The following is a 24,501-nucleotide window of genomic DNA, read 5'->3' as shown; positions in this document are numbered from 1 at the left end:
TTAATTCTTTATCATGCGGGGTTTTGTTCTCCTCATTCAGGCCATCTCCACACTTTTCGACAGCTTCCAGTTTATTCTGCTTCTTTCGTAGCCAAGTCTCGCAAACGTTACACATCACATTGCTTGGTGAACAGACGGGGGCAATCCCAAGGATAGCGTTAGCGGTTGCCTGTTGCCGTAGCTCGTAGTGGTCAGCTGACATGGGACTGGTGTTAAAAGTTGTGAGTTTTATAGATGAATATGGCACCATAACGAATGAAATGCAGTTTTTAAACCTCCTAAACCTACTTTGTGCAACCTCTTTCTGAATAGCTTTTGCTTCCTTTCTTTGTCACCTGTTCAAAGGAAAATATTTTTTATGGGGATACTCTAGGATTAGGAGTCAGACAATATTGCAGTGGGGCATCAACTCTTCAAATGTTCGCTGGGTCATCGTAGGTGTGTCCTGTATGCGCCATGCTCCTTCTCCAGGGAGATACCAGCACTGACACCTAACACATTCTGAGTTAGAAAAAATAATAAGAAATATGTGACTTTACCAGTATGAAGTGTTCAGTGCGTAGATAATGTATTTAAAACATATACATAACAATTGATCTGACAAAAACAATATAGAATAAACACTTCTGCAAATAGCATGAAAAACATTTAAAATATTGTCAAAATCTGTCAACAGTTTCACACTCATTTATTTGAGTAGAGAAGTACATGGTTCTAATTGAGAGTATTCTTGTATGCAATGCAAATCTTATTTAGTTTTATTTCTCTGCATAACTTCTTTCCCACAAACTATGTGTTCTTTATTGCATGTCCTTCAATACGAATTAATTACATGAAACATGCTTTCTGCCACTGGATTAGTTTTTCATAGCCTGCTTAATTTTGTAAATGATACAGACAAAGCCAATGAAGCAATGTTATAAATGAAAATAAACCTGGATGTTAATTATATTCACAAGGGACTCTCTCGGAGATTATAAATTAGAAATAGGTTGTTCTGATGAACTCGGTATTCTGATTTAGTTATTTACATCTCTCACTTGAGGAAAAAACATTCTGCAAGAGATGAAACATGTATCACTTCAACTGGTTGAGCAAGAAAGTCTTTCTCTGCAATATTGCCCAATCGCATAGTCCCCTTTGTTTACATGATGGACCCTGCCACACAGGGCGATCCCTTTACTATTATGACCACTCTTTCCTATTTGAGTTAAAACATTTTTTTCTGCAAATACAAATGTGTATATGTGCACATGTCCCTAATATATAGCTAAACGTATACATCTATGATTGTATATTTACACATTTCTATATGTGTGCATGTGTGTACTTCATAATCCAAACTTTTCTGATTGACCTCCACTAAAAATCCAGGGTCAGACTCCTTTCAAGACCTCTCGTATTGCAACAATGTAGAGAACACAGAGGAAATGTGTTGTACAGTCTGTGTTAGAAATCTCCTCTTCCTGTAAACCTGGAGCATTATGAACGATTTCCAGTGCCCAGAAAAAAAGAATAGCGTAATACCGGGAATGAAGTTGCTTGCAATATAATTTTCTTACAACCTTGTTTTTCTGCACCGTTTGCCAAATGCAGACATTAGAGAGGCTGACTTTGCACTGGATCCCAGATGCTCAGCCACAGGTCACTGACAGGCATCCCAAGTCCCTGCTGCTAAGCAAAGAAGTTCACCTGCAGGGCAGTTAGGTTCTGCTACCAGGCAAGGGCTGCTGGAAGGGGCTCTTTGCTTCAAAACAAAGCCATCTGACCCTGCCTAACTGATGAAAGGATCAAAGATGTCATTTCTGCCTTTCAGTGGACTAAATGGGATTCAACAAATATACAAGGAAAAAAAATTAGCAGAATCATGGCGAGGAAGCATCTAATTAGACTTACAAGTAAGATAAATAAAATAATAAGTTGATGATTAGAGTATTTAAAATAAAGCAAGGAGACCAGATAAAAACAGTAGGATTGTGGGGATAGCTTTTCAGAATTTGCTGCTAAATAAATAAATAAATAAAATCAAACAGATTGAGCTGGGCTTTCTACTTGAAACAAGTCAATAGCTTTACCTGGTTTTTAAAATCTCACCTTACACTGTTACCACTCCAGCAAGGTTCTTTGGCCCGTGTCGGGGTTCAGCATGCTGTGGCCCAGAGTTCCCAGCATCTATCTAGCACACGAGTCAGCCCGAGTAGCGGGTCAGTGATGTCTATAAGCGTGAAACAAGGGTCGGCCAGTCATTACTTAAGTTGTGGTTGCACTTTGTTTCAATTGCATAATGTATTACTTTAGAAACACTGTATCTGCCATTCCATAAATATTCATAAAGTATATATTCTGTGGAAGCCACAGGACATGGGTTGGGGAAGGGGTGGGAAGCATTGGGGGAATAAGGGGGTGTCTATCAGAAAATAGGATAAATGTATGTGAATCTCACCACAATGTATAAATTTCTACTTCTTTTAAGCTCTGTGTATAACAAACAAAAAACTGGCGGTGACTTTTCTAACCTAACTCAAGATAATTTTTAATAGTATGAATTATTTGATTTACTAATGCTTTGTCCCTTCTATAGCATTCAGGATATAAAGTCGGGTCATACTTAAAAATAATTATTTCTGCATATTCTGGAAAAACTCAAAATCCTATTAAAACTAATTTCTATAATTCACAGGCATACTATTGGGAATGCCCTGGTAAAGACAATAAAGATTTCTCAGCACATTTGCTTATAGTCAGTATGACAATTTTGGTGGCACTCACTGTGACATTTCTTTCAGATATCGGAACTGCTGATCCACAAGCTCAACCAGAACGCAGTGCACTTCGAGCTGAAACCCGGGATCCAGGTGCTTGTCCACGCAGCCCACTTAACAGCAGGTCAGTTTTCATGCCGCTGGGTCCTCGCTGGTGGCTCTAGCAAAGGGGGGTCCCAACCTATCGCTTTAGCAGAACACTAGAGGGTGCCCCCCTTTGTCAGCAGTGGGGCATCATTCTTTGGAGGTTCCCTTACTTGGCATTTTTACCTTAATGGGGACCCACAATGCAACCAAATAAAGTGACTTTTCTTCATCCCTGGCAAAAAACCATCAGTGACTCACCTAAATGCATCCTCCTCAGGTGACAGCAAGCTTCATCTGAACAGAAATCTTGAACATAATGTCCGTTTTACAAATAACGTTTCCCTGGTTGTTCTGTAAAACCTTATTTTCAAATTGTGTTACAAACACTTGTTTTTCTTTAAAATTTGGAATAAAGGGTGCTGGAAAGAGCTCAGACCTAGGAGTTATACAGGGCCATAGCCAGGAACTGAACCTCAAGTTGGTCATGATCTTCCAAATTAACTAATGCCATTGAGTTTCTGCCTCTTTGCTCATGAGATGAGTGTGGGGGGTGGCAGGGAGGATTCTTCTCCTAAGGCCATATAGAAGTCTCAGTGATCATTCACATAATCCCAAGTGTGTAGAAATAGATAGCATTGTGTTGTATTAATGCTACATTTAATTAACAGTGCTTATTGAAGTACTTATTTTTGCTGAGTACTGTGCTGGCACTGCATAGAGTATAAGGGGTGGTAGGAAATGATCTTTGTCCTCAAAACATGTGTAATCCAGGTGCGGTGTGGCAGTGTTTGAGGTGGCAGTGGTGACGGCGCTATGGGTTGGGGGAAATGGGCCGTGGTGGGGTACCTCAATGTGTACATGCATACATGCTCACGTGGAGAAGCCACAGAGTGCACTTAAGCACTCAGATTTTTCAATCGTGCAGTGAGACCATTGGTTTCAACTGTGGTCCCATCACTCCCTCACTATATAGACCTTAAAAAGAGACGTAACTTCCCTGTGCCTCAGAGATGGCTATAGCACCTGTGTCGGAGGGATTGCGTGAGGAAATAAGTTAATTCAGGTAATGCACCTAGAGTAGTGCCTGGCAGATAGTAAGCTATTGCGTTGGTCTGTCTGTTTGTTCCTTTTTACTCCTTGTATTTTTAACAAAATTGTGTAGGAAATTTGAAGCAGAGACAAACTGTGCTCTGTCAAAATGATACAGGAAAGTGTCTTGGAGGAGACAGATGGATGGATAGGATTAAATGCCAGAGACATTTGCAGCACCAAAGCACCAAGGAAGGACATGGAAACCACGGGCTTTGGGATGCTGAGTACGAGGGGACCAAGAGCAACAGTTTCCAGTGCTGTTCTCCAGCTTCCTGGAAGTTCTGGTCCCTTTTCTGCTTATATTCTATCTTTTTTCTGCATTAGGGTCTCATACATTTTCTGTTTATTTTAAAGAAAAAACTACCACTGCCTTAAAATGAATATTTAAAAGTCACCATTCCTGAGCACGGGATATGGAAGTGGGGTGTAGGAATACGCCAGGCTGGGCAGTCTGCGCCTGCTTGGCGGGGCTCCGGGAAGCCAGGGGGACCTCGGAGCAGAGCTGTGACCCATTGGGAGGGTCACCTGAGGAAGATGACTCTTCGAAGGACGGAGGATTGAGGTGGGCTGATTTGGTATCCCACAGCTTGCCGTCCTCATGCATCCACTGAGCAGGCATTTACGGAGTGCCCGCCTGATCTGAGCCAAGCAGAGTTCTCTGAATGGGATAGCCTCTGCCTTCCCGGAAGCTTCCTGCCCCGGGGAAATCCCACTTCCCTCATAATACTGCTGATAAAAATGCCCTGAAGAAATTAAGGAACAATTAAGCCGCACCTATAAGAGCAACCCCTAAGCCAAAGTCCGCCAACGTATCAGCGATCCAGATTGCCATTTCCTACTCAGGAGGCTGACCGTTGGTTTTTGGTGAGTGGTGGCCTCTGACACGTGACTGTTACACGTAGCTGGTTGAAGTGGAGCACAAACAATGTCCAGAAGCATCAGTTGTCGTCATTCTGGTAGACAAGCCACTGACAAATTTTGTCAATTCAGTCAAAAGTAACTGGCTTGAAATTGGTTTAAATAGTTGTACTGATGTATCCAATCCAGTTAGGTGGTACAGCCTGTTTAGGGGAAGACCGAACCTCTTCTGCTTCATCCCTAGTGACGCAAAATTTGCTTTACAACATACTCACCTTCTAAGTGAGTGCTGTGTTCAGGCAGTATATTTTGCTATCGAGTACCTGGATTTATTAGGAAACACTCTCCTGGTATTTACCCCGGGACCTCTCTTAGAAAGGGGAGCATCACAGGTCAAGATAGAGACCCAACCTACTTCTCCAGTTCTCCAATTCTGGAGGCCACTTGCATTTCATACCTTTCCTTCTTCCCACACCTCTCTCCCAGCAGTTATTTTATGTGCCTGGTTTTTATTTGCCTGATTGTTGTATCACATTCCAAAGATGGTCAGATCATTTTTTTGTCTGAATTTGAAAGCTTATTTCAAATGCTTCTTAAAGGTACTTTCCTATAATGGCATCTGGTGTAGAGCTGGGATAAAGCTGAAAAGTAGGGATCAGAAATGCGGGTATTTGAGCAAAGCTGGTTTGGCCAGGGAAACAGATACAGCAAAGTTATCCATGAATCCATGCGGGAAAGAAAGCCCGTTCCCCATGGCCATGGAGCATTCATCGTTCCTAGTTTGAGCTCCAGATGGCAAGGAATAATGCAAAATTTGGAAGGGCTGGAAAATTCTTCCAATTAGTGTTCATAGTTCATTTTATAGTGGAGATTTTTAGAAATGGGAATCGGATCCCCGGTGAGAAGGATCGGCAAAGGGAGGGGTGTTACTGGCAGCTCAGGTAAGCAAGCACACCAAGATTTGAGGGAGAGCCCCCTGCAGTCTGGATGTGTGTGATGTGAGGTTGCCAAAGAATGGAAGAACAACAACAACAATTCAGTTCAAGGCAAAAGCCCAATCTTAAGTTGGGCCAGTTGGGATAGAGTGAGACAATTCTTTGACTTCCAACCACTGTGGCTGTTCCCAGCTCTTCCCTGTTAGACTTGATAGTTTGCTGTTGTAATTCCAAACCCAATCAGCTGGCACTATTGAGCTTCCTGTTACAACTGGCTCAGGGACTGGAGTAGATGCAGACTTATATGTCAATAATCAACTGTAGTTTGAAGAGTAAGGAAGAGAATGTCAAGGGCTGACTCAATCACTGAGTCTTGGAAATTTCTGTTGAGTTTCGCCACACTTGCCATCATCAGATTAGAACTAGCAGTACCCACAGGTGCACAGTCCCTGAGCCAGGCTTTTAGACAGAAAAGAATGTGTATGTGAAGGCCAGCACTTCAGCGATTGTGATCAGGAAATAAAATATACAAGGGCTCAGTTGTCTGTTGGGGATTGGTCCTAAATTAGTTGCAACTACACAGTTTTTTAAAAACGATTGGAACTCGGTGGTAGACTGCTTCTACTAAAATAGTGGAAGGGAATTCCTTCATACATAGAAAACTCAGCATGTTAGGTGGGGGAATCATTGCATTAGACACTTGCCACGGTTTCTTTTGCAAAGTTGAAATGAACACATTTCTATCTGTAGTTAGGAAGAGAAGGAAGAAGTAATGTGGGGGAAAGAAAAAAGTAGTGAGGAAGAGTGTTTGATGAAGAACTTCCATCTCCACTGCATTTCCCTTCCTCTGTTCCCCCACCCCCTGCAGGCAGCAGAATATTCTATTTTTTTTAAAACGGGTGGGGGAGGACCACTGTTTGCAACATTTCATGTCTCATAAGCAGGATTGCTAATACCTTCCCAGGGACCATTAGAGCACACTGCTGCATTCCATTAATTGCTCAGCAGATGTTCAGCAGCCTTCTTTTAAAAACGTTTGAGCCAGAATATGTTGCTGGCGAGAGAAGCAATGCATAATTTGGTTTGTCTCCAAGGAAAAAGAACTGTCTCCTTTCAGGAATTTACTAGCCTTATTTTGTCTTTCAAATTCAGCTCCCTGTTAGCTTTTATGGGAACACAAGGTAAGCACTGCCAGATACCTGGGTGTCATTAGGGACCAGAGGAGAGAACAAAGACCCTCCCGTTCTGTGGGGGAATTCATTAACTTTGCTATCTAAGCTGAGCTCAACTTTGAACACAGCCCTTGTTTTGTTCTCAGCCATCCCTGTGCTTCTCGCTTCCTGTGCAATTTCTCTCATACTCAAACCACTCTTGACAGATAAGTTGCCGAAATTCTTTTTGCAGAAAGGAGAGATGTACAATTGTATGAGAGCAGGGAGAGAATGAGAAACTCTTGCCAAGAAGGTTGACGAAGGGCCATGGCCAGCGTGCCTGTTTGGCTTTTAGAACCTGATGGTGGCTGGCATTGATGTTAGCACACAAAGGCTAAGAAGATGTTGCCAGACAACCTGGAGAGTTGGAAAAAAGAGTAGGAATCAATCAAGCTGGGTATTGGACTGGACACACTGGTGTTCTGACCGAAGTATACCTTTGCTCATTCTATTCCTGACTGGAATGTTTCTCATCTCTTCTCCACCTGTCTGCATCTCCTGGGTATTTGTATTTTAAGGCTCAACTCATTGCCAGCCTGCACACGATGTCTTTCTAGAGACCTTTATCTGGATGTCATTTATCCCTTGGCTGAACTCACATGGTTCTTTAAAATTGATATCATCATCATCATCATCACCATCATCGTCATCATCATCACCACCACCACTACTCTTATTTAACTTACCAAGGACACAGTTTAGCATATCTTAGTATTGTCTCCACCATGGTACCCAGCAGAGAACTTGCAACATATCAGGTGCTCAGTAAATATTGCTTTCGTAAATAATTAGAGATATAACCAATTTATAAGGTGTAGAGATACATTCAAAATTCCATTCTCCAGTTAACCTGCAGAGTCTGTTTATTTAATTGTGAACTGGTCCCTTGGCATGCTACTTCCTACCAAATAACTGGTGAGTGGAGCCTTGCATTCATTTACCCAATAAGCATCCATGGAAAACCCATCTCTGTGTCTTTCTCACATCAGGTATTCCTTCCCCATACATAATAATCATTTATCTGCACCTTGTGGGGAATGTGTAGGTTGAAGGAAAATGAGAGTTCTGTGGTCCGGAGCAAGAGGTCCCAGAGACAACGGGAGTGGGGCTGGCATGAAGGCCGGTCCTGAAGAGACTAAAGCAGGTGGAACTTATGGGCCCTTATTTCACTGCTCTGGTCCCTGGCGGGAGTGTTTCCAGTATCAGAGGGCAGCCTCACTTCATGATGGAGCTCTGGGTCACAGACTTTAGGTTGCACCATCCTCACTTGATCAAACAGACGGAACCTTCTTCACATCCTTTGTGGCATCCCCTGGCCTTTTACTATTTTTTTTGAGAGCTATAATGTCATCTTAGGGAGAGGTTTTTTTTTTCTTTTTTCCCCCAGCAAGACTCACAGGTAGGCTCTGAATGTGATGCAGAACATTTCATCTCTGCAGGTACTTATGGAAGAAGAAACCTGAGCTGTTAAGAAAATATCCCTAAAGTGCCAATGGTTTTCTTAAATTGCCCCTGATAACCTGGAATTTACTCAAGGATAAGACCCCTGTTAGATTTATTACCTTAGTCCTCGCACGACTCTGTGCTTCACTTTGTCACTGTTCCTTAAAGTCTATGATTCATCCAGCGTGATGAGATGAATCAGGACCCTCCCTCACTCCACGTTGACTAGACCTGAGGACCGAATACTAAATGCATGACCCTTTACTAATTCTAAGTGAAGAGGATGAAAAACGTTCCATGTAGAAGGTTCAACAAAGATGAGCCTTACTGTTGAGTGGGAACTCTCTGAAAGAAGGAAAAGGAAACACGCCAGGTCAAAGCACTGTGTTGACCAGAGACATGGCGAGGTGACCTTGTATGGTTTATGTGTCAAATGAGGCATAGCCTGACATGGTTTTGAACACCTAGATACTTACCCTCAAATATGCCCCTTCCTACCAAAAATTCCAGATATTTGGTAGGAATCCAAATATTCCTACTGAAGGTAAAATTATGAGCAGAGGAAAGAGAGAGGGATGAAATTCAGGGAAAATAAATATGCCCTATATTATAAACTTTGTTGTTCAATATCCATGCATGCTAGTGAGAAAGCTTTTATTAATGAAGGTTTGGGATTAATAAAATATGATAAAGATGGAAAAAGGGGCAAACGGAGACATATTTTTTAAAATAATAGGTTTGGGCCACAGTCAATAATCCTTTCTCTTTTTAATAAATTACTTACACATTTTACAAGGAGTTTTCAACCCAAGTGGCAAGAGATGGTAATTTATTTGATGGAGATGGAGACCTAGGAATAGGAGCCTTTTTGGGGGGGGAAAGGGGGTTGCCAAAGAAGGTAAGTTCCATGGTTCATGTTGAGTTTGATGTTATAAAACACAGAAGTGAAAAATCCTATCAGGAATTTGGAAATAAGGAGCTTGAAACTCATGTGAGAAGACCTGGACCAGACTATACAGAAAACTCTAACATTCCACCTTTCCCTAGATTGCCACGTGAGGGGAACTTGCCGACAGGTGACAAATTAAAGCCCTAATTACTGGCCACATCTTTCAGACTATATCAATTCTGTATCTTTGTTGCTACAGGGACCCATGGTCATGAGTAATTCAGTTGTTATACTTGGCAGTGAGGCTGGGGGTAGGGGGAAAGAAGCTTAAAACCTTGTTGATTCTTCTGTGGTAAAATAGATGAGATTCTTCATGAGAGCAGAAGTTAGAGAATGGGCTAGCAGTTTATTTGAGAACACAAAACCTGTCTAGAGTGATTCATACTGAATTACAAACAATAGCACTTTTGGGATAATTTGCATTTCACAGGATTTATTTATTGGGCAAATAATCTGAAACTTGGGGAGTGGGACTGCTACACAGAAGGATTAGAAGAGGTGGAGCCCACTGATTTCCTCAAAACACGTGGGATAAAGGAAACCCTGTTCGTGCTGGGAAAACTCTTTGTAACCCTGCTATAAAGACGCCGTTCTTGAGCCTGACTCTACATCTCGACATCGCTGTTGCTAGGAAGCGTTACAAAAGCAGAGATTTTTCAGGTTCGCTGCACACATCCTGAATCAGAAAGAAGCCCAGGGAAGGATATCTGGAAATCTGCATTTTTAACAAATTCCCCAAATGATGCTGAAGCAGCCCGCCTTTCACTAGTCTCAGCAACCACCTTTACATAGCATCCCAGGGACAGAAATTCATCTGCATAACAAGGAAAGGGGCGCATCTATCTCCAGCAATAAATCTGATTTACAACTCTGGGCATCCATGAGAACAGAGGCATGCTTTCACAAGGGGAGCTGGGGACTGTGATATTAAGTGTAGGAGGACATTTGTCATAAACATTCAAATCTAATTTCTGGGCATATCCAGAGCCAACCTAATCAGCAGCCTGGGTAGACGACAGTGGGAGTGAGGGGGAAAAGAATGAAGCAAGTCTCTGAATCTGCGATGTACCACATCCATAATGTAGATGAATGACAAAGGCCAGCCAAGCACCGTGCCCATGAAGCCGCTGAAAAATGAGTCAAGTGTGCGCTAGAATCTTAGTGGCAGATGTGCTTGGAGCGCCATGAGTTTTATGCAAGTTAAACAAATGGTATTATCTAGATGCCGCTAATGTGCTAGTATGAGCAGAAAATGATTCACGCGCATCTCCCTGTATTTCTGCATGTCTCACGGAATGAGCGTGCTCATCAACCCTTAACTTCCATGGGGTCACTGCTCTTCTGGAGTTGCAGAGAGATATGATTTTAAAAGTGAAAGGTTAATATTTCTCAAAGGAAGAGCCTCAAATACCAGGTTGAATTAAAGAGAAATTTAATATACAGTAATGCCCCCCTCCACCGTCTGTCAAGCGGTTGTCTTGTATAAGTGGTTATGTTCCAGGAAAATTGTCCTTTGTCAAGGGTATGTGTGGGTTTTCAATAAAACTGTTATCTTGTGTTATCTTGGCCTCCATCGTTGCTGTTGACTGGTTTAATTTCTTTCTCAGGTGTAATAAAAAGATGTTATCACAGAGATATTAGAAAATTAATATTTCCAGGCTTCAGTTGCTCTCACTGGCTATGTTATGAGTAAATGTGGGAAGGGAAAAGGAAGTCAGAATTTCAGCCTCGATCAGGATATGTTGTGAGTCCTGCGTGACAGTTACACACAGAGAAAGACCCTTTCCACGTGAAAGCAGAATTAACATTAGTCAAGAAGCTTTAGAAAATGCAATATAATCTAAGCCACATTGTTATAGATGCAGATGCTGGATCGTGGACTTGTGGAGCTCTGAACTGTAAAGTAAAATAAATTGTTGCAATAACATTTTCCATTTAAGGAGGCAATTAGTACCAGTGAAATTCTTCCACAGCCAATAAATTGATCTGTCTGTTTAGTCTCTGGTTTTCTTATTATCTACAGAGTTATCATTTATAAGTCTTTTGTGAGTAGGGCAATGCTAATCGTATTTTCCCTCAAAGTAAATATTGTTTTTCTTCTATAAATAATTAGGCTGTTTCACACACACATGGGCCCAGTGGCTTTTGCCTTTTGTTGAGTTGTTATGTTGTTATGATAAGTAATAACAAGTGCCCAGATATCTAAATACATCCCTACACCCAATGTGATTAAATGAATGCGATACTTTCATCACTGTACCAGGGACCGGCAATGAGGTTGCTCTTCAGCTTCTAACAGAGTCTGTCTTCACAATTTTCTGAATCCCTGAGCCCATAACAGGGCCTGAAGTGACCACAGAGTAATTGGGCTGAGTTAGCTAGGCCCGGGGGTGCACTTAGAAACTCCTGGGCAGAGAATGGTCAGCAGGGAGGGAGTGATCAGATGAACAATTGATGAGCAGGGCACAAACAGGCTTGAGGCTAGAAATAAGTGGGAGTCAGGGGAAACTGGTCCCCAAGGGGAAGGCAAGGCGGATAATGGAGAACAACTAGCAGTGAAAAAAGCAGGCAGAAGAACACATAAAATATAGAGAAGATACAGACTCTAGGGAAAACTACCTTTTAGACACTAGGTGTAAGTTCCTTATTCCTCGAGTGGCCAGGACTGTTGGGTTCTCATCTGTCGTGTCTGCATATGCTTTAAGAGCACTCCCTTTCCTTCTTAAAGTATCCTGGTTTAGGAGTGAACATTTATGGTCATTCTGGTCTAGAAGTGAACATTTATGGTCATCGCCTACCCTACCAGTGGGAACAGAAGAATTGGATAACGTAGAGCCCAAAGGTGAAAATTTACTTGGATGTTTAACTAGTTGAAAGAGGCTTGAGGAGAGAAGGTATGAGTAAGCTATTGCTGTGTAACAAACCACTGAGACATTCTTTGGCTTAACCATAAGCATTTATTATTGCTTATGACACTGCGGATCAGCTCAGTGGGTCTTCTGGCGTTGCTTATGTTCATTGTGTGTCTACAATCAGCTACGGATTGCTGGACAGGGAGCTCTACTGGTCTTTGCTGGGCTGTCCCCCAGGTTGGGGGTCAGTTGGCTGGAGGCAGCTGTAGAATGGCCTCAGTTGGGATAACTAAGCTCTCCTCCACGTGTTCTCTCATCCTGCAGCAGGCTTCCCTGACCTTGCTCCCACCTGACAATGATAGGATTCAGAGAGAGAGAGAGAGAGAGAGAGAGAGAGAGAGAGAGAGAGAGAGAGAGAGAGAGGAACAGAGACAGAGAAAGAACGTAAGTGCTCAAGGCCTAGAAACTCAGAAGTGGCACCCTGTCATTTCCAGTTTATTCCATTGCCAAATCATGTTTCAGTGTTAGCTCAGATTCAAGGGGTGAGGAAACAGATTTCACCTCGCAGTGGGAGAAGCTTCAAACTCAAATTGTATAAGGCTTGGACACAGAGAGGGGCCTAGCAATTAATTCACAGCCAGATTAAACCACTCAGCAATAAAGCGGTGTGTTTGTCCATTTTGTTTGGTTTTATTGACCTAGAGAATATGAAGTTGATGCATACTCTAAAGATAAGGACTGGAAGTTTCATGAGTGACAGTAGCTGGGGCCTACCATGCAGCACTGTCAAACTGGTATGCATAATTAGAACCAGGGTAGCTGGTTACATATTCTGGGACCTCCTCTCAGAAACTGATATGTTTTTTTTCTCAAGTGAAGCCTTGGAAAACGCATCTTCACAGGTTCTCCAGGTGTACTACACTTTGAGAAGCACTTTACATAGTAAGTAGGATTCTTCCCGGACTTTCAATCCTGGAAAACCAAAAGGCATCTTTTTCTTCCTGTCTGTCGATCGTGGTGAGAAGCTTGGTCTTTGTGGTACCCATGGGTGTCATAGTTGGCCAAGTGACCTCAACTGCTGGTGGCTGGATGTTCCTAGAGACTCATCCTAAGTTTCAAATTAGCAGCACGGCTTCATGAGTGCTTAGAGCTTACCTGGGAATTCCCATGCTTCCTGGCCTGCAAGCTCATGGTGTCATCTCAGCAGGGCCTAGCGAGACTCTCCTGACTGGGTTTGGATTTGAGCTAGGGAGAAACCTGTTGGGCAGATGAGGGCGCTCAGTGCACAGAAGCCTTTCTGCACTCTAGATAAGGTTTCTCTCTGCTGTGCTCCTAGCACCTTAATCTCTGACAAAGCAATTTCAGACCACATGGATTTGATGATAGTCTAGGCATGTAACGAAAGTCCTGGTTTGAGTCTCTTTGTTGGAAAGGAAAAGAGAAAATTAAGATATGGCGAACTTGCTTTGTGAACTTTTTGATAGCACAAACTTCTGGTTTAGAAATATAGTTGGAGTTCAAAGTTTCAGGGCCATAGTGCAGATAGACGTTCTCCAAGAGAGTCCCTTTGACAGAAGGAGTGACTGGAGACAGCAACAAAGGTTTCCTGCACCGCTTTACCACATGATTCCACTGTAGTGTTGACTTTAAACTTGGAAATACACCAAGTAAAGAGCTTTGGCTGCAGCGAAGGGAAAAGTAGTGGTGCTCATGGTGAGGCATTTCCTCCTGTGTGTTGTGTGGGACAAGGTCTGCAAAGGGTCTGTGGTTTAAGGACTTTGTGAAGCTCTATGGTAAAGGTAAATGAGGTTCATTCCTGCAAGATTGCTGTGAGCTTTTAATATAATATACTGATGAGCTTCAGGAATCTCCAAGATGGTAAATGCCCAGCAAATACTTCTGAAAATTACTTGACCATGGAACGCTCATCATTTTTCAGGGCTGGTTTTCTATAGAATGAACTTTCAGGGATATGATAGTAATTATATGACAATATTAAAAATATTCAGTATGTACCAGTTACTATGCCATGGCTTTAAAAATCCCATCTTATTTTTTTTTACAACTTTAGAAAATAAACAGAAGTTTATTTCCATTATGCCGATGAGGAAACTGAGGTTCAGTTTAAGCCATTTAAATGGACGGGGCAGAGTCAGAATCTAATTCCAAAAAAGGGACCATATCCATTATTTCACCCAAAACGTGAAGTTGAGTCTCGCGGGATTTCAGAACTGTGGTTGCCAGCACCCAGAATGAGAGGCATTCAGTGACTGGCAGTACTGTCCAGTCCTCGCTCTGCTCTGTGCGTGAATAATGGCAAATATTTGCTCAGCACTTTCCCCCTCTACTTGCACCTTGTTTACGCTGCAATTGGAGAGGGATTAAGTTATGCTAATTCCATACAACAAGCTAGAGCCCATTTATCACAAGTTTCCATTCCTCAGCAAAACACACAAATGCACCTAAGTGTTGGGCAAACGAAGACGTGCAGCTGCTGTTGTGTGGAGCAATAATAGCCTGTTTATATTCAGGGCCAGATCAGCAAGCAGAAGCTACCCACAGAACACAGAGGACAACGGTTTTCAGTCTCTCCCTGCCACCGCCTGCTGCTTCCTGCCGGCCTGCTGCCTGCCTCTGAGAAGTGCAGGCAGGACGCAGAGATGGGGAGGGGCACAGAGAGCACAGGTTTTAGGACTTGGGGCACAGGAGCCCATTTTCCCAAAGCGACATGCTAATAACTAAACTGTGTTAATGCAGCTTGTTTAGGAAGGAGGATTTGGGAATGATTTTTTAATTGGGAGATTTAACCTAGTGATGAGGAGAGAGAGGAGAGGAGGAAGGGAAGAGAGTCCATTTGTGTGTGAGCACACAGATGTGTTTGCAGGCATTTGCTTTGTCTTAGCCAGAGCCTGGCCAAAGCAATTTCCTCTCTTCAGTTTTCCATTTATTTCAAATGCCAACCCTTTCAAGCAGACTTAAAGTTCTTCCTGATTGCTCCATCACACCCATGTCCTGCTTATTCTGAAAGCGTTCAGCTGGGAATTAGAAGTTGAGTAAATAAAGCTAACCTGCCTCTACCCGTCCTAACCATCTTTGGTTCCTCTCTGGGGCTCTGTTTGTCCCCAGTCACATCAAGGGTTTGCAGTAGATTATTTTTCAAACAGCTTCCTATCGTCATTTCCTTAAGTATTAAGATGGTATTGGGATAATGTGGAGAAAGTGAGCAACCTTAGCTTTTATGAATTCTTAAGATAGCTGAGATTTGCTTCAAAATTAATCCAGTGATTGGGGTTATGGGGACTGGATGGGGTTAGAAATATAATAATACTGCTGTTTGTGGCTTGATGGTTATGGAAGCTGGGTGATGTTTACATGAGGCTTCATGTCTCTATTTATACATACCATGCATATATGTGATACATACAGATAAATGCAATGTATACATGTCATCCAAGTTTAAAAGTATGTGAGTTGTGATTTTGAAACTTAATAACATTTTAACTTGTGTCACGTGTTAAATTGCTTCTTGTGCTATGGTTTTGTCTTAATTCCCATACTTAGAAATATCATTTAAAATTTCTGATAGTCCTCACTGAAACGAGCCCAGGGTTGACGAGGTCTGTCTGGAAGGTGTCCAGCCATGTACTATGAAAAAATAGAGACATTTATTGAAGAAGATACAAGATACAAGAGACGTTGCACACAGGACAAGGATGCCCCATTCCCCTTCAAAGTGGGCACCTTGCGCCCTTGCACAGTTCTGCCAGTCACCATCAGCTGCCCTGTCGTATTTTCCTGAATCTCATTGACAGTATGAAATCTCTTCCCTTTCAAAGGTGATTTTAGTTTTAGGAAAAGCCAGAAGTCACAGGGCACCAAATCTGGGCTGTAGGGGAACTGAATCACCTCAGTGATTTGATGTTTAGCCAAAAAACTCTGCATGAGATGTGATGAGCGAGTGTGTTGTGATGAAGCTGCCAATCACCAGTTGCCCATAGCTGCAGCCATTTTCATCATATTCCATCTCTCAACTGGTGCAGAACATCGAGGTAGTACTCCTTATTAATTATTTGGCCTGGAGGGGTGTACTCATGATGGACAACACCTTCCCAATCAAAAAACACACTTAACATGGTCTTGATCTTGCTACAATTTTGCCGTACCTTCTTTTGTCATGGCGACCCAGGCACATCTGTTGGGTGACTGGGTCTTTGTGTCCAGATATTAGCCATAGACACATGATTCATCTCCAGTTATAACCTTCTTGAAGAAAGCTGGTTCATTGGTAGCCATTTGAATCAAGTCATTATCAACTGAAAGCACGATGTTCCTTCTGCTTTGGTAGCAGAAGTCATGGAATGAATTTTGCCACAACACATTCCATGCCAAGACCTTGTATCCAAATCTCGGACACAGTAGTTTTTGGAATCCCCAGATCAGTTTCTAGTTCTCTCACTGTCAGTCGCCGGTCTTTGTTGATTGCAGCCCGTACACGTTCAACATTCTCAAGTGTTCCACTTGGGGCAGGCCTTCCAGAACATGGGTCACTTTCAACAGATTCTTCACCATCTTTGAAGCATTTCTGCCACACTTTTACTTGTGCTGCACTTACTGCATCATCCCTGAAAGCCTTTTGAATCATCTGAATAGTTTCCATAGAGGAATACTCAAGCTTGATGCAAAATTTGTTGCAGATTCGTTGCTCTACTCAGTCATTTTGAATATGACAGCCGCACAGTACACATGCTTATTCAACAGTGTCTACCACCCCCACCAACTAGTACAGCGAAGTCATCATTGTTCACACATGCACATTCCAGTCCACTCTCCTTGGCTGCCTGGTTACATCAATGTCACACAAACCATTTTTGTTATATTAACGATGGCTGGACTTCTTCTAGTCAGACCTTATATACAAAGTGTGTGTGTGTGTGTGTGTGTGTGTGTGTGTGTGTGATACTTGGTTTCAAGTCTTACTTCTTCCATTTACTAGTTCTGAGTCCTGTGGAACAACCTTAACCTATGAGAATCTCATTGTTCTTACCTGTGCAGTGGAAACCATGGACCCTGCCTTCCGCTTGTGAGAGTCAGTGGCGATAGTGTCTGTGACAGATGGAGGTGTTCTCTTCCCTGATGACATCCTACCAGTTTTGGTGTGAACTCTGAAGTATCTCTGGACTCCTGAGCTGATGGCACTGCGCTTGCTTCGTAAAATTAAAGAGACCTCTAGTTTCTGATTGTGAGCTAAAAGCACGTGTGCCTTGGGTGTTCTGCCGCATCTTCTCACACACAGACCTGCACACTCAAACTTCACAGCTGAAATGCTCCTTGACATACAGAGGAGGGAGAAGCTTAGTGCTTCCTAAAAGCTGGTTCTTCTAAAACAACTAAGCCTGTTTTCAGAGAGAGGGTTTGACTTTGTTTTTCACCAAAATGATTTGGCATACGGAATACACGTCTCAGTACATAGTGGTTATTGAGTGGCTGGGATGTTATCCTACAATAACCAGACAGACCAGAAGCAGCCTTGAGTCTTATCTGAGACCATCAGTATTACAGCCTCTGTTCTTGAACTTTTGTTCCTGGATGACCAGAACATTGCACTTTTGGCTCTTAACAGAGAAAAAACACAGAAAATGGTGCTTAAAGGTCACCCATATTTCTGAGTATCAGGCTTTGCTTCAAATGATGGAAGTTAAAAGGTCAGCATTCAGGCTTCTAAGGGGTACATGTTGCTTGCCTTTTATGCTTGAGTTATGCTGTTTTTGCAAAATGTCAGTTTTCAAGAGGGTGAAAATTAATTGCAAACAAAGTTTTAAAGCACAACAGCTTTGACCCTGAGATGGAGGAGGTTTGGAGGTGAAGAGAGATATCCCCGAGAGCTGCAAAGTAAGGGCAAACTCAGGTAGGGAGGATCTTTTATGGATGCAAAGACATCAGTTTAGTCCTAGAGGTGAACTCAACTCATCTGAGTGGCTGGTGCTTCATGGCATGAGCTGTTGGGGCTTTGGAAAGTTGTAGCTACAACACCCAATTGCACACCCCTCCTCCAGCCCTTGTGAAATATTCACTAGGCCATCAGTTTTCTGTGTATAAAAAACATTAGCATGCTATTACTACTTTTCAGTTCTTTCTTTCATATGACAACAGCTGGGACAGGAATGAGAGAAAATGGATAATTCATAAACATATTCCTTTGGTGCTTTTTTTCTGATTATCTGCATTGCTTAGTAGGCAAAGCTTGCATTCAGAGTATAGGAAAATTTGGTAATTGTATTATTATAAATATTGATTTGAAAGACAGCAGCAGCAGTAGCCATAAAAGCTAATATTTGTAGAAGCCTCAATATGTGCCTAGCGCTGTTTTCAGTGCTTTACATGCATTGACTCATTTGATCCTGACAGAAACCGATGAGATATGTGCTGTTAGTCTCATCTCAGCCCACGAGGCACATTAAGCTGAAGTACTTTGCCCAGGATTGCACACCTAGCCCTAGGTGCAGCCAGCCTTCAGTCCACGTAGTCTGGCTGCACTGTCCTTCTTGGACAGGCCAGCTGGCGCATTCTGGGGGCTGAGACAGGCTCAAGCACATCCACGTTGCAGCTGTGTGACATGCACCTTGTGTGTAAGCCCCATGTGGTTTTCTGGGACTTGCCCTTTAGGTGAACAGTGTAAGTCTCTCATGGAGTCCCCAGCCAACCACCCACCCACCCACCTACCCACATCATGACCATGCCTTGCTTTCTCCCACAGCCCCACTGGTGGACCTCACTCCGACCCACAGTGGATCCGCCATGCTGATGCTGCTCTCCGTGGTGTTTGTGGGGCTGGCCGTGTTCGTCATCTACAAGTTTAAGAGGTACGTGTCCCTCTGTCTGTGTTTCCCCGCCCTCTCTCTTCTCCGTGACAGGTTCAGAACGTGTGATGTTCATGTCCTGCGCATAGCAGTGATGGTTTCTGTTGATGTTTTAGGAAGATCCCGGGGATTAATGTTTATGCCCAGATGCAAAATGAGAAAGAACGAGAGATGGTCAGTCGAGTCAGTCCCACTGAAAGCAGGCCCCATTTCTGTCAGACTGAACTAAGGAGGCCTGGCCAGCTGATAGATGAGAAGGTGGAATCCCAGCTCATAGGTAAATGATTCCCAGTAGCTGTCAGCTGTTCAGCCTGAGTAGTCAATGGCTGAGTCTGTCTCTAACCCCTTTCTGGCTTGACATAACCACTGTTTTCTACTCTAACATCCCTGAGAGGAACAGCTAAGATGCCTCTTTCCCTGCTGCTTCCCTTTGGAATGAGGAAAAATGCCTTCTTGCTCCTGTCTACTTTTTGCCTCTCTCTCTCTCTCATGAGCTCCTCCTTTTCCAAAAACCCATGCTAAAATGTTGGATGTTCTTGGGTGAGGAGCAAACCGTTTGCTCGGACAGTACTCAAGAAGGGCAGGCGTCAGAGGCTGGGTTTGGCGGTCTGGAGGGCCAGGCAGGAGACAGCTTCCAGGGGGGCGCACAGCTCGGGGACACTTGAAGACGAGTGACATAATGAGGCTGGTAGAGGAGTGACAGCCCGATCACTTTGGGACTTTTTTTATTGTTAATGTAGCTCTAATCTAAAAATTGTCCCCCCCTAGAAAACACAGAACCTGAGAACTTGAAGGACAAGAGGCATAAAGTTTGTAAGACATCCCAGGAAGGGGGTTTCCTATGGGACACCCCTGGAGGGTTAGGCGATTACAGAGTGTGTTGACATATTCCTTCTTTTCACCTGACCCCTACTGGGAGTGTTGAAATGGACCTCATCTCGATCAATAGAGCTTACCCTGCCTGTGAAATCAGCATGCTAACCCAACAGCTAGGAATAGAAGGGCTCCAGTGGGACTGCTGAGTCCTCTTATTCATTACAGAGAAAATTTTCCAAGAAGCTAGACAAACACAGGAAGCCACGATTGTGATCCATTTCTCTTCTTGTTTCCTCCTGTCTGTTGGCAACAGGAGTTGAAGCTGTAACTGTTCCCATCTAGACCCTGCATTGCTGACTACGATGGATAAATTACTGTATAAGCATTCATGCTTCACTCTAATGTAATAATGCCAGACCACCTAAGAAGGCCCTTATAAGATTGTTACTTGGGGAAAAAAAAATGAGTACCTAAATGAAAACATAACCCTCTCTTTAAATGGATAGGGGAGAGTTCCCTGGCTGTGTTCAGGGGAAATTTAAATGCAATGACTGGCTCATATCAGTGGTAATAATAACCCCCGCAGCCACATGTGGTGTCCAATTTTCACAGTGCGCTTTCTTTTATTTGGGGAGACAGGGCGATAAGTGTGTAATTGCTTTGGGTTTAAAAGAAAAAGCCTTTTCTGTCTTCAAGTCTAGAGAAGCATTCACCCTGTCGATTCACTGCTAAAGCTTCTAAGTGCATTTCTGTGGGTCATTTGGTTTTCAGTCCCATTGCCCCCGGGTATGAAGCGCAGGCGCCGTTGACTTTGTCAGAGTAGCCAGGCCTCCTCCGCCAGGAATGTCTTGCGGCACATTGCAAAGTCTCTGACACCTTTCCATTTCCAATGTCATTAAATGAGTAAGTGTTACACGTTTTCTCTTAGGAGAGTAGCTTTACCCTCCCCTCCCTCCCCTTCTACTCAACCTGGTGACTCAACTCTCCGATTGCAAAGAGCAAGACAAGCCACTCCGCCTTCAACGCCAAAGCGGGGATCTGCTGGGGCACAATTTGCAATTTAAGGAAAACCCCCAAAGGCCACAGGCGACCAGCTGATCAGGAAAGAATTTCGCTCTTGTCAAGTGCATCATGCTTCATGACCACTAACTTTATGTTTTCTTTCTTTCCTCTGTTGTTCTGTTTCCTATTTTGCCAGGAAGTATTTCCATAGTTGCTGAGAATCAAAGCACAAAAGAAATCCCTACCTATGTAAATGTTTGAATGGAGGACGCCAGTAAAAACAAAAATAAACAAACAAAAAAACAAAATAAAAACAATCAAAATCCAAACAAACAAACAAACACGCACTGCATCGGGACTTTTTAATTCTTCAGACACAGACAACAAGGGTTTTTAGCTTTAAGCCTGTGCATGTGGACTGTACCTTGAGACCATGCTCCGAGGGGCAGTGTACAGGTGCTCTATTTTAATGGAAAAACACTCCCCTCCCCCTCCCTTCGCTCTCTTTTTCTGATCGGTCGTGTTTGTAGAAACTTCCTAACATATTTAGGCCAAGGAAATCTGCATGTATTTTTGGAAATATTCTTGGCTCTAGATTTAACAGCGATTTTAGCTCTCCCGGCTGATGGGTGGGGTAGCCACCCCAGCCCCTTTCCCAAGACACAAAGACATGCACAGGAGTTTGAAACCCTGAGCTGTTTCTCTGTTCCATCTTCCTTATTGCCATTTCCGCTTCCAAGTTATCTGGTAGCTCTGTGGGCCCCAAGGCTGCTTTCTGCATTCGGTGTGGCCACAGGGGTAAAGACAGGAGTTGAAGCTCCATGCTCGCAGGCAGAGTAGGGAAGGAAGGAAGGCAGGCAGGCAGGCAGGGAAAGCGTGCCAGAAGCGAACCTGTGTTCTCCGTTCACCCAGTCCAGTCACGACTGCTTCCTTTGCAGCTTTCTCTACTCCTTGCCCGGTTTAGATGGAAAACAGAATCCCAGTTACCCATTGACTGGCCTTTCCATTTGTTTGCTCTCCATTTGTGGTCATGATCTGTTGATGACCTTGTATCTCTTCCTTCCAGTCCCCAAGTTACCCCTCATCTGCACCTACCTTGTCTTCCCAAACACATTGCTAAGATTCTGGACACATTAGCCCTGATGTTCCCTAAATAGTGGCCTCTTCTCTGCCAACCCTGCCTCCACCACCTGCAAGTTTCTGGTCTGTCAGTCTTGTACACTCCCAGGCATGCCAGCTTCCTCACTCACTGGTCCAGCTGCACCCTGCCCTGCAGGGTTCAGCTTCATGTGCCCTCTGACTCCTCCTGTAGTACCTGCCTCTTCCAATATCCTTGTCCTCTCCCCCCTGGAAACATATCATGTGTGTGTGAAAGAGTCGGTTTGTACGCAAAGCAACTCAAACCTGGCCATGTACATTGGAAAAGAAAGCATTCAGATGAATGGTGGTATCCTCACACCATCACAAACATCTTATGCAGGCCGATTTTAGAAGATTCCTGTGAAGTGTTTTGAACTTGTTACTGTATGGCAGGGCAATTTCCTTCTGTGATGGTTGCTGTACTCAGTATTTCCTCTCTCACAGTAGAGTGAGAATATTTGTAAAATAAAACTGTTTTAACTGGAAGAAGAAGCAGGTTAATGGATTTAATGTTCAAGAGTGTCAAAAAGTCTAAAAGCAGACGGAGGTCTTGTCTTACATTAGGATGAGATTTTGATGATGCAGAATCACCCCAGACACCTCACCTGCGTGCTCTCTGATCTCTGGTGCCGTAATATCCACTAAGACAAAATCAGTAGCATAAAGGAGAGGAGTTAGCTCACTAACTAAAGTGAATTGGCTCACAGCATGAAGAAATTCCAGTTTTCCCAGGGCAATTGGAAAAGAAGGCCCAGAGAAAGAAGGTAACAAACGTATGTCCAGCAGAGGGTATAGGAGTATTCTGGGTTGGGCAAACCCACTCTAAAATAGAGAAGAAAGCTGTTTTGAAAAACAGTTTTGATCACTCAGAGAGCACAGCCTCTTTCTTGGTCATGTCCCCCAGCCAACAGCAGGATGTAAGAGGGCCCTGGTGATATAACAGGACCCAGGGTGTCCCAAAGACCCTGATGGTCCCTGCCCTTGTGTAGCCCAAGCAGAGGAAGACTAGTGAGGCTGACGTGAAAAGTTAATCAAGCAGAAGATGTTATGGTTGAAGATGCCCAGAATGAGTTCTGGGAAATGGATTGATGCCTGAGTGGCCATCTATTTGTAGAACTCAATTGATCCCCGACCTGCCAGGCTTCCTATCCCATAGGAGACATCCTCATTGATCCTCTTCAGTTGGAGCCTCCCAAATTTAATCTGGAAGACAAAATGTCTGGGAACCAAAAGAGGCTCACTCGAAACAGCACAGGAAAGTCCTCAGAGTTGCAGTTCACATCATTTTAATTGGAAAATCATGAAAAAGGGAATAGCACTCAAATCTAGCACAGTGCCTTGCCTTGAGCAAAAATAAAATAATTTGTTAAAGGAATGAATGAATGGCTATGTGAGAAGACAGAGGAAAGAAGGGGCTCATTGAGGCTTAACTAACAGTAGAGAGGAACAAAGGATGCCTGGCATTTTGGAAAGTGACCAGGTCTCGATTCAGCATCTCTGGGGTCCTCATGCGCCTCTTCTCCAAGCTTCCTCCCACCTGTAGGAGATTCATGAGGTAACGCACTGCCCAGCAGAGACCTCATTGTTCTTAAAATCTTGCTCCCTGTTTCTCAAAGTGTGGTGCCTGTACCAGCAGTATTAGCGTCATGTTGGACTTATTAGAAAGGTTCATTTTGAGTCGCCATCCTATATCTACTCTAGGAATCGGAAACTCCAGGGGTGGAGCCCAGCAATCTGCTTTTACAAGCCCCTCAGGTGATTGTGATGTATACTAAAGTTGGAGACCCACTGTGCTAGGCCATTTCAGCTTAGCCCCAAAGACAGGTTAATAATAGCAGCCTACTAATGGGAGGGGCCCAAGTGCCTACCTACTCACTAACAGCAGGTACAAACACGAGGCAGAGTTTGGTGGCCTTCAGGCCACAAGAGTGGGTGGAAGGGATAGGTGTCAAGAGTAAGATTCAGGGCAAGATAAACAGCAGATACTGCAATGTTTTCCAAAACCCAAGAAGGCCAACTGTGCATGTTCTACCTAGAACTACCCAACCTACATTTTCTCCTTTGCCTTATTCCTAATTGGGTTCACTGTCCAAAATGCAGAGGTTTGCTTTGCTTTTTTCAGAAGTTCCAAACAGCAACTTTGAGAGCAATGAGGTGCTTGGCAGCTGTTCTGTGTTTTCCAGGATTCCAACTGAGCATTGAAATCCCTCATTTGCCAACTTATTTTTATAGGAAGCCAATTTAAAAAAAAAAAAGAGAAAGTTTTCTTATAGTATCGGAACTACTTCTAATTTTCAAATGACTTTTTTGATGTATTTTTTGTTAAATACTATGTAGTGTAATGTATAATTGCTCTTGTTTATTGCTTTTACAATCATATTTATTAAACAGATAATGTCTCTAAAGTCTTGGCCTCAAGGTTCTTATTTTATCCAGACCTTAGCATTCATTCTTGACATAGAAGGGACGCATCTGTATGAGTCCATAAAGGTTTACC

The 24,501-nt window shown here is 43.3% G+C and overlaps 1 protein-coding gene across 4 annotated transcripts in view; it reads left to right on the top strand.

Moving 5' to 3' along the window:
* The window catches only part of SORCS1 (sortilin related VPS10 domain containing receptor 1), a 484,554-nt gene extending 460,257 nt beyond the window's left edge, over positions 1-24,297 (top strand). The window contains exons 24-27 of one of the 4 annotated variants that reach the window (XM_045854533.1): positions 2,787-2,886; positions 18,944-19,049; positions 19,163-19,323; positions 24,127-24,297. In XM_045854533.1, coding sequence (XP_045710489.1) covers positions 2,787-2,886; positions 18,944-19,049; positions 19,163-19,323; positions 24,127-24,206 — 447 coding nt within the window. In that variant the 3' untranslated portion in view covers positions 24,207-24,297. Of the gene's footprint in view, positions 1-2,786; positions 2,887-18,943; positions 19,324-20,790; positions 23,298-24,126 lie in introns of those variants that run through there. The other 3 variants (XM_045854534.1, XM_045854532.1, XM_045854531.1) reach the window with 3 other exon arrangements.
* The last annotated feature ends 204 nt before the right edge of the window (positions 24,298-24,501 follow it).

Source organism: Phyllostomus hastatus, unplaced genomic scaffold (genome assembly GCF_019186645.2).
Source record: "Phyllostomus hastatus isolate PE091 unplaced genomic scaffold, TTU_PhHast_1.1 phas_scaffold_1066, whole genome shotgun sequence".
NCBI classification, from domain to species: Eukaryota; Metazoa; Chordata; class Mammalia; order Chiroptera; family Phyllostomidae; genus Phyllostomus; species Phyllostomus hastatus.
The sequence above is the reverse complement of the archived record's forward strand: the minus strand, read 5'-3'. Positions and strand labels throughout refer to the sequence as shown.